This window comes from Triticum urartu, chromosome 4A (assembly GCF_056163025.1).
Source record: "Triticum urartu cultivar PI428250 chromosome 4A, HENAU_Tu73, whole genome shotgun sequence".
Taxonomy (NCBI): Eukaryota; Viridiplantae; Streptophyta; class Magnoliopsida; order Poales; family Poaceae; genus Triticum; species Triticum urartu.
In genome coordinates this window covers 613,701,239-613,711,660 of record NC_141876.1, presented here as the reverse complement: position 1 = coordinate 613,711,660, position 10,422 = coordinate 613,701,239, and the positions used below count along the sequence as shown (strand labels likewise).

The 10,422-nt window shown below is 46.1% G+C and overlaps 3 protein-coding genes across 4 annotated transcripts; 1 reads left to right on the top strand and 2 right to left on the bottom strand.

The window, feature by feature from the left end:
• Positions 1-289: 289 nt before the first annotated feature.
• Positions 290-3,224, top strand: LOC147977359 (uncharacterized). The gene is made up of 9 exons (XM_087519970.1): positions 290-742; positions 822-973; positions 1,068-1,295; positions 1,381-1,990; positions 2,075-2,280; positions 2,367-2,567; positions 2,638-2,769; positions 2,848-2,960; positions 3,031-3,224. The coding sequence occupies exons 1-9, from the start codon at positions 307-309 to the stop codon at positions 3,215-3,217; spliced, it is 2,265 nt and encodes a 754-aa protein (XP_087376096.1). The 5' UTR covers positions 290-306; the 3' UTR covers positions 3,218-3,224.
• Positions 3,225-4,654: 1,430 nt separating this feature from the next.
• LOC147977358 (protein FAR1-RELATED SEQUENCE 5-like) lies at positions 4,655-6,157 on the bottom strand. The gene has a single exon (XM_087521139.1). It carries the CDS (start codon positions 6,155-6,157, stop codon positions 4,655-4,657), a length of 1,503 nt encoding a protein of 500 aa, XP_087377265.1.
• A 2,042-nt stretch (positions 6,158-8,199) lies between these two features.
• Positions 8,200-9,054, bottom strand: LOC147977357 (uncharacterized). 2 transcript variants are annotated; one of them, XM_087519968.1, is made up of 2 exons: positions 8,940-9,039; positions 8,200-8,747 (listed from the first exon to the last, which is right to left on the bottom strand). In XM_087519968.1, exons 1-2 carry the CDS (start codon positions 9,037-9,039, stop codon positions 8,200-8,202), a joined length of 648 nt encoding a protein of 215 aa, XP_087376094.1. The 2 variants fall into 2 exon arrangements, with proteins under 2 accessions (XP_087376094.1, XP_087376095.1); XM_087519969.1 differs by having other exon boundaries at positions 8,200-9,054.
• Positions 9,055-10,422: the final 1,368 nt, after the last annotated feature.

Below are 10,422 nucleotides of genomic sequence, written 5' to 3'. Positions count from 1 at the left end.
TCGTCCCCCAGGGCCGACCCTGATCCCATGGCACGAGGTACTATGCATTCATCATGTTTATCATGTGCCCATATAAAGTAGCTAACATTTTTTTTTGCTCCTATTCGTAGCGACGGTGGAGTACGGAGAGATTTTTTTTCGGTTGAGAAGTGGTGTCTGTTGGTCAACAAACTAAACTCTAGGCAGAAAAAGCGTTTTGCAAGCACTAGTCTTGGAAAAATGCTGATGATACCTAGTGTGCTCATGCGCAAATGTTTGCTCAAGTTCATTATTAAATCGTATTCGTTGGACAGAAAAAGGTTCATCATGCCATCAAAAAATGGTGCGATATCATTGCGCACCGAAGATGTGTTTGACATTTTCGGGCTACAGAACAAGGGCAAAGATGCCATGAAAGCGCTAGGAAAAGGGGGGTTAAAGGCGAAGGTGAAGGTGCCTAGTCGCTTTTTAGATTCCAATACGGGGGAAATGATGATAGACGACCTGATTGAGAACATCGTTGCCAGTGGCACATACGATGATGATTTCCTCCGTAGAATTGTTCTGGTTCTTCTAGGCACGGTTCTTGCACCGCAGTCCACGATAGAAGTTCCTAATGCTTATTACAAGTTAGTGCACGATGTGGAGGCCATCAAAGCATATAATTGGAATGCATTTACGTTACGCGTTTGCGTGGAAGGCATCACAAAGACCTTATCAGATCTTACAAAATTTACTTGGCCGATCGGAAACCTTGCGCTCCTACAGCTAAATCTTATGTTATATTTGTTTCTTTCGAACTATAGTTTGTGAATTTTTTTTGCTAATATACTTCATGTTCATGCAGTACATGTCTTGGGAGAAAGTGCAGCCACTGGATGATGAGGCATTTGATCCATTAGCTAATGAGTATCCATTGATGCTTAATTGGTCAGAAGATGAGGCTAAGAAGCGTGACGCGTACGACACGGCATACGGCCGTGGTAATGGGACGGTAAGTTACTATTTATGTGTTACTATTTCGTACTACATGCACTTAAGTTACTATTTATATGTTGAGAAATTTTAATTGATTTTACCTGTTACAGATTGATGACGTGATAAGTGAGAAGTACAGGCAGACATTAATTGCTCAACAAGGAAGAAAGGCGGAGGAAGAATTACAGCAAGAATTAGAGCAGGAAGATCGTGCCCACAAAAAGAAAGATAATAGAGATGAGGCTTCATCGAGCAGGGATAGTACATTAGATCAGGTGATGAAATGCATCAAAGATATGCAAAAAGAAATTAGACTTCTCCCTCAAAAATGTGCTGAGGTAATATGAGTGATGTGTACTTCAGTTTACATTGGATTATTCATAATTTATGCATGTAGTTAATGCAATTAATGTGTCATTGCAGATAGTAGTGGAGAAGCTGGAGAAGAAAGGTCTTGTCTTCAAGCCAAACAAGGGGTCTGATGATGACATTGAGTATGTGGAGCATAGTGAAGACTGGGTGGGGAAGTATGGTCCATCAAAATATTGGCCAGATGTACAATCAACTCCTACAAAAGAAGATATGGACAACAGGGTGGACGCATCCTTCACCACTGGGAACGGGAATAAATTGGCGCGTGAGAAAGGTGTGCATCACAACACACCTGGTATAGGAGATGAAGGCGACCCCTTCGTTATTGAGGATAATGGTAATTCTCCCAACCCATCTCTTGCGACGGTAGACACGAATGACTTTCCAGCTATTACTTCAACCCCCAAGAATATGAATGAAGTGTCAGACGGGTCTAGCGCCGATAAATCTGAGGAATTTAGTATGGATAGTCTGAACACCCGTATTAAAAATGCGAAAGAAAATGGCACTGAGGAGAATGATGGGAAGGAGAATGATGAAAAGGAGAATGATGAAAAGGAGAATGATGAAAAGGAGAATGATGGGAAACGCAAGAGGAAACGGTCAAAATATTGTCTTTCACCTTTTCTTCAGAACGGTGGACGTAAACGTGCAAAGAAAAGTAAGTGCTAGGTAATTTATTCTTGCAACATACTTCTGTCCTTGCATGCACACTTTATTAACTCATTGTTTCTTACTATTTTAGGTCTATTTGGTATAAGAGCTGCTATGATTAGTACTGATTACATTAATGAGGATCACATAGAGGCCGCGAAGGTTTATATCCGGACAGTGGCAGAGTCGGAGAAGCTTTGCAGAAAAACTGTTGTGCACATGACGGGAATTGGTAGGGAAACATGTACACCTGATATGCTTGAAGCCATCATTTCAAAAAAGTGGTTGCATGGCGGTGTAAGTATTAGCACTAAGTTATTAAGTTGTACATGTCATTTACATAAATTATCTAATAGGCGTATTGCTGTTATGTTATTTTGTAGGTCATCAATAGTTATTGCAACCATATGCAGACCCATAATCCTCGTGCTGACCGTCACATATTATCATCTTGGGTGTCCCACTGGCTTATTCTTCGTGGTGATGGAAAGGTTAACAACTCTAAGAGGCATTTTATGGATCATTTCACAAACCAAACTAAAATGGTGTCTAGAGTTACTGAAGAGTATTTCATCAAAGATAAGGTACTTCAGTTTAGTATGATCATTCGTAATACATCTGTGTGTACACCAACATGAATAAACTTTGTTGTAGGCATACTTTCCTTTTCATGTGGACGAAAGTCATTGGATAACAGTTCTTATGCACAACAAGAAAAAAGAGTTTCAAGTTTTAAACTCTACTGGTAAATGCAACAAAAGAGTTCTTGCAAAGATTGCTAAGCTGGTAAGCTTACAACGATACATAAAACAATATATAGTTATTCGAAACGTACTTCATATGGATTTTTCATTTTTATTTCAGAGGGCAGAAATAGCTAATGATACAAACGAGGTGAATGCTCTTATTGGAACGAAACATCCTGACGTATCTTCCTGGCCAATAAGGGAGTACGATATGCCATCACAAACAGACGGGTATGTTGCAAATGTTGAATTAGTATGTACTTGTATGATCCATCAATAATTGACTTGTGGTTTCTTGCAGAGTCTCTTGTGGTCTTTTCGTGGTGAAATGCGTTCAAAGCTGGGACGGAGATGATTGGACATTTGAGTTCGATCAAGATGAGGTTAATGCTTCAAGGGGACGCATTCTAGCTGAAATACTTTTTTCAGAATGCAACACGAAGGAAGTAGTGAAAGAGAAGATCCTCAAGATCATGGAGAAGAAATGAGTCGGAGGATGGGGTGTTGGCTATTATCTTCACTAAATAAACGTGCCGTTGTCGGTACTTGATACAATTTTCATATTAAGACATCATCTCTATATTGTAATACAATTTTCATATTAAGACATCATCTCTATATTGTAATGTGTCATGGTTTAGCATGTTCCGCAACTAAATAAATGTGCCGTGGTCGGTATTTGCTACAATATCTATTTTTCAATGTCACTTTTATTTGCATCATTGTCGGTGACACTCTTATTTGCATCATTGTGGGTGATGATATTTTTTTATATGAGTATATTTGTTCTGCACTTTCGTAAGAGAGGAGCTCGGTGGAGGGGGCGGAGGCAACTATTTAAGCCGCTCCTCGCCCCCCCCGGCTTCCGAGGTGGGACTAAAAATGGCGTCCCCATCGCGCCCCACACTGCACGTGGTCGCTGCAAGGCTCAGGAGGCCTATTTTGCACTGTCTCGGGCCGGCCCAGTTCAGCCCAATGAAGGCACGCCGCCACTCGGCCCCTCCCCCGGCCCACGCCCACTCCCCTTCCTCAGTGCACGCGGCCGCCGCAGGGCTCATGAGGCCGTTTTCGGCGCTGTCACCGGCCGGCCTAGTTCGGCCCATAGAGGTAGGGCGCCACTCGCCCCCTCCCACGGCCCACGCCCACTCCCCTCCCCCGCGCGCTGCCGAACTCACGCCAGTTTAGTCCCACCTCGGAAGCGGAGGGGCGCGAGGAGCGACTTAAATAGCTGCCTCCGCTCCCTCTTTCGAACTCCTCTCTTATCACACTGCCCGCAGCCCCGTCGGACCCCGTTGCCGGGCCCATTAGTGGGCTCTATCAGCCGCCCGAGTCGCCCCTTTCGGGCTTGATTTGGGTGTATGATTTGTTCCCCACTATGGGCCCGGCTATGGTGGTTGGGCATATTTTTTTCTGAATATTTTTAAAAAATATTATTTTACTTTTACGGAAGTGCAGAACAAATATACTCATTTAAAAAAATGTACGCAATCTTTGCATGCATGCACCTAGGAATCATATAGAAACAGTACAAATAAACATAATTTCCAAACAGTACAAATAAACATAATTTCCAAACAGTACAAATAAACAGAATTTTGAAACTTCATATAGAAACAGTACAAATCATCACATAACAGTACAAATCAAGTTTTCTGGCACACATGTGAGAATAAAAATAGCATAGGTTATTCAGACATAACAGTACAAATCATCACGTAACAGTACAAATCAAGTTTCCTGGCACACATGTGCGAATAAAAATAGCATAGGTTATTCAGACATGACTCGTGCGATCACTTTTATTCTTCCTACAAACCAAGCTGCGTCTCTACGCCCAGTTCCTGAACAAAACATAAAGAAATGGGTGAGCAAATATAGTTGGTAAAATCAAAGTAGCAACATAACAAAAATAAAAAGGTTGCAACTCACTTCTCGTTCTTATTGCATGTAGCCTTGTTATGACCTGGGAGACCACACAGACTGCACAAAGGACCACTTTTCTTCTCTGTAAAATCTTTTGGCCTACCATTCTTTGTAACGTTGGGGCCCCCCTTCGATCGCCCCTTCTTAGGTGCACCCTTCGTCGAAACTTTCTGAGGATCACCAATACCAGGCTCAACTTGTTGCGCCTGACTTGCCTCCTTCTTCAGCATAGCATACCTTCTACTTCCTATAAGTTCCTCCTCTGAAATCTTTTTCTGCACTATTATGTTGTCCAGACACTTCATCAACTCGTCGTACAAGAAGGGATCATTTGCTGCAACATGAGCAGCTTCTGCGGTTTTAATGGTTATTGCACTATACCGTTCTCTCTCCAATGGCCCTGACCAACCCCATCCAAACATATCACTCTTCCGCTGCACAGGCAACCCATCTCTCGCATGTTTGGACAACCGATGCATGACACAACACTTTGGTATTTCAGTTAAGTTTAGATGATGGAGAACAAACAGAATGTGTTTGCATGGCAGCCCTTTCCGAACCATCATAAGACAACTGCATGTAATAGTTTGTTTTGAGTTACCTGGTTCATAAACAACATTGTACCTGAACTTGTGGTTATCCTTCCATGTCACCATGAATGTTTGACGCCCAATTCCCACGAGCGTCTCAAATATCTCCAGCTGACCCATCTTATGCAAATCATCTTGCAGGATGTAGAAATTAGCAGGTGTGAATACTTTGGCGGCATGCTCCTCAAGGGCCTTACATTCAGTAACCGACGGTGGTTCCTTCTGGAATGCCTCGCAGTCATCGTACGCCTCTTTCTCACGCAGGCGAACTATACAGTTCTCATAATGCACCACCAAATCAACAATTGTCATACCGTAGTCCAGGTGAAGGTGAAGGCGGGAGTTGAGGCTTTCACTCCTCTGGTTACTTCGCATACCAAGGAAAAAACCATCGGAAAGATATGAAGCTATCCAAAGTCTCCTCTTCCTGTACATCCTGTCAAGCCACTCTTCGGTTCTATCCGTCTTCCACTTATCATAGAAAGCTTTCCATCTCTGTTCAAAGTTCGCTTGAGAGGTGGCATAGTACAGGAGCGATCTGAACTCATCCAGTGACTTGTAATGCAGGTGCCTTTGCATATTTTTCTCGATATGCCAGGAGCAAAGACGATGGAAAACATCTGAATGGACAGTCCGAATAGCCCGGATCATTGCAGCGTCACCGTCTGTGATTATTGACTTTGGCTTCACCTGATAGTTTGCCTTCATAAATGTCTGCAGCAGCCACACGTATGTCCCTTCCGTCTCGTCAGCAATGATGGCACAACCAAACACTGTGGTGCAACGGTGGTTGTTAACTCCGACAAAGGGGACGAACGGCATACCATATCTGTTCATCTTATACGTGCTATCAAACACGACCACATCTCCGTAGTCCTGATAGTCCCTCCGCAACTGTGCATCGCACCAGAACATACTCTTCAATCGCCCTTCCTTGTCACGCACATACTCAAAAAAACTCAGGGTCCTTCTCCTTCCTGCTCCTCATAATGCCAACTGCCGTCTCTGCATCTCCCTTTGCAATGAGCTTCGTTTTTTCTCTGCAACAAAGATTGTAAATGTCCCTCCTGATAAGCCCGCACTTATCGTACGAACCATATCTGCTGATGAAGTTGTCCATTATAATATGCTTTCTTATCCCGGCTGCTTCCATCGCCAATATCTCCGCCCTCTGGCCATCTCCAATCCGTTTGTGTGACCACAAAAAACAAACCTCGTCGGGCCGAGCCATCGCGTGGTTGTGATCATCCACGAATGATGCGACGAACCAAACACCACGTTCTCTGTCCAGCTTCACCACCATATGTGCACCGCAGTCGCAACGAGTCTCCGGTCTAAGCCTGCGCTTGCGGCCCTCCATGGTTATGAACTTGCTCTGCCTTCTCCCTGCTCTGGAGCAAAGAAACCGCCGGTACCGTATTATTCCCGAAGCACCTCGTTTCACCTTCTGTTTCCTGATACTAAACCCGTGCTCTCTGGCGTGATTGTTGTAGAATATGTATGCATCCCCTTGCGACCGAAAGGTCATAGCCATGACCTTCCAATGTGTCTCAAGCATCTTCTGCTCCCTTTGAGCCTCCTCAATATCAATCTTTCCCTCATCGTCATCAAGTACAGGACCATCTGACTCCTCCTACAACATTCATTTGAAAATATATATGTCAATTACTATCATTTAAATCATACTATTGATCGATGTACAACATCTAACAACCAACCTGGCTCAAGTTATCTGCAAATGATTCCTGCCAACTATATTGCACATTGTCAACATCCACATCTTCCTGTAAATTTGTACACAAAATATATAGTTAGCCATGCCATACTTTGCAAATTCAAAAATAAAAACAAAATATACGCCACTTACGTTGTCGCTCTTTGCGCCATGTTCATTATTATCAAAATCTTTCGGAGGTAAGATATCATATGACGAGACGGAATCGTTGTCGCTGCTGTCATCATCTTCGTTCAAATTATCGTTATCGGTCTTAGTCACCTTATCAGTACCATTCTCGTCCCTCCCGAATGCTGACTCTTTGTCCATGTCAACACGCCAAACTCACAGAACTGCAAAACATCGTGTGTTAGGTTTAGTACAATGCATCATGCCCAAAGCAACGCTAGTTCTGTAAATCATGCCCTAGTCCGTAGAGGAGGCGCTGCGGCGGGAGGTTTTGATGAACCCTAAACCCTAAATCAGTACATGCATGAACTAGCCCTCACTTCTATCCATCATGCCCGCCCCATGCCCGCTAGGTTTAGATGACAAACCTTGGCCCGCGGTGTAGACGTCGCCGGCGTTCGACGACAGTGCTGCGGAGGCGGCGTCAGACGTCGGGCCCTTCACGTCCCCGGCGTAGGACGACGACAGTGAGATGCAGCGACGGACGACGTTACGACGGCGAGGGCGGTGTCGGACGGGGTTCGGGCGGCGAGGGCGGTGTCAGACGTCGGGCCCTTCACGTCCGCGTCGTCGGACGACGGTGAGATGCGGCGACGGGCGACGTTGGGACGGCGACAGGCGACGTTGGGATGGCGAGGGTGGCCTCGGACGGGGTTCGGACGGCGGCGATCCGCAGCGGCGGCGATCGGCCACTTTGGAACTACCGTGATCGGCGGGCGGGCAACCAGATGGGCGGGCGAGAAGATGGGGGCGGGCCTAGATCGTGGGTAGTTTTTGCGGGCGGGCGACCAGATGGGTAGTTTTTTTTTTCAACCGCGTATACGTATGCCCGGCAGAGCCGTACAATACGAGGTGGGCATACGTTTCTTCCGTATGCCCATTCTACCCTTCTACGTTTTGTTGGGGGGGGGGGGGGGGTGGTCTACCGAAGCAAGCCCCTACACACAAATAGAGGGAACAAATTGAATAACGGCCGCCTGAAGAACAACAATTATCGGATAATAATAATAATAATCATCATGATGTTCTTGCATAATACCAACCAAAAACAGCATCAAAAGATGACAAGCAGGGAGAAGAGCATGAAGACGAGGAAGCACGGGTAGGCAATGAGCCCCCGATGCTCATCGCCATGGCCGCCGGAAGCTACCAGCAGCCTGCTGCAGACCCTGGTGGACCACAGCACGAACCCCATGCCCACCGCGAAGATGAGCCCGCCGCCCCGCGGCAGGAACAGAGACACCGCCGAGAAGATGGTCATGGAGAGCATGCAGTAGCCTAACTGGCTGGCGCACCTGTAGAGGCTGAGGTCGCCACGGCCTCCTCGTCCCGGCGAGAGCAGCATGGAGGAGATGAAGTAGAGGAAGAAGGACGCGGCGGTGGCCCAGCCGAGGACGATCCCGAAGTGGAGCTTCCCGGCCATGAGCTGGAAGAGGGCCAAGGATAGTAGGATCAGCACGGGGCCGGAGAGGTCGGCGTCCGCGTGGAGGGACGGGTCCACGGAGCGGAGGGGGTGGAGGATGGAGACCGCCTTCCGCCAGATGAGACCCGTGTCGATGTCGAGCTCCTCTAGAAGCGGCGGCTCGTCGTCCAAGTTGGCGGCGACGTTCCCGTTCCCGGGGACAGGGTGGTGGGTCGGCGTGGACGGGTTGAGTACCACCCCTTGGAAGAAGGGGAGGTATCTGTTCACCATGGCTGCTGCGGCGGCGGCGACGGTTCCGCCTCGGCGAGGTAGAGATTCGGTCGGGGTGTCCAGCTCATCGAGAAGCGGCGGCTCGTCGTCCAAGAGCAGCAGCGGGTTCGAGGTGGAAGTCCAGGCGATAGTGTGCCGGCGGTAGGTCGGAGTCGAGGGGTTGAAGACCACCTGTGGGAAGGTGAGGTCCTTGTTCGCCATAGGCCCGCCACGGCTCGTGACGGCGAGGGTTCCGGTCGAGATTCAATCGATCGTGGTGTGTATGGATCGGAAACTAACGAGCGAAGGCTCTGTTTTTTTCTTTTCTTTTCGGGAGAACGAGAAGGAACGAAGACTCACACGCGGGTGTACATATATATAGCTTGCTGGCTAAAACCCGTATCGGAAACAAGGAAAGGGACGATCTAATTTGCTGGATCACGCACGCACTTTTCCTTGTTCGCCATGGCTAGCTGCGGCCGCGGCGAGGGTTCCGAGATTCGATCGGACGTGGTGTCTGGAAATTAAGTTGTTTTTTTTCTTTTTTCACTAGTAAATGCGCACGTGCAATGCACGTTAATATTTAGGCAATATATTAATTGCACGCGGATATTAGGTATGCAATTATTTGTGTGTTAATTTTGTGATTAGTGTAATATTTGGCATGCTATTAATTACACGTTAAACACGTTTAACGCTCGCCATTGGAGCAGTCTAGGTCGTTGAATTGACTTGGTTCGATGGCCGAGATCAGTTAAATCTGCCTCTTTGGGTCTTTTTATATTGGTATAAATATAGATAAGTATAATTATATAAGCCTAATTATATATACTAGTACTACTATATATGTATCGAAGGAAAGGAATCCGTCAGCTAAATAAATAACAAAGGAGTCCTTGTACTACTAGTACTCTCTCCGTCTAGTAGATGTGTAAATCATCTTACAAAATTCAAATTTTTCCAAAACATTGGCGTGGAACATTAAATTCTCTTTGATGCCCTCCCAGCCTCGTTCACGAGGGTTCTCTTCCCCCTCAATTCCCTCGTTCCTACCCCGTGAAAACCCCTGCATGCAACGAGCCTGTGCGTTGATTAGGCAAGAGCGGTTTCGCATGCAATTAGGCGGGCCTGCATGTAGAGCTGAAAAGGCATCCTAATAACTAGCGGTTAAATGCTGATTTATTTCTCTTCGTAACAGCGCTCTGATTGAAAGTTTACCTTGTCCCGCTGCTCTTCTTTGCCCAATCTAAAGCCATCTAGGTTGCACTGATACTCCTAAGGTGGTGTTTGGTTCTCTAGTTTTAGGACTTTTTCTAGTCCCAACTAAAAAGTCCTTAGTCCCTAAAAAGTCATTCGTGTTTGTTTCTAGGGACTAAAAAGTCCCTAGTCCCTTCATAGAGGTTATTAAATGACCATGTTACCCCTAATATATTGAAAAATGACAATCAAACAACACCATGGGGTGGCGGGCCAATGGGTGCATGAAGGGGCATTGTTGGAAAAGTCTCAAAAAGTCCCAAAAAGACTTTCCTTAAGAGTCTTCTTCATTTAGTCCCAAATGCCTAATTTAGTCCCTAAAAAGTCCCTCCCGTTTGATAAAAAAGT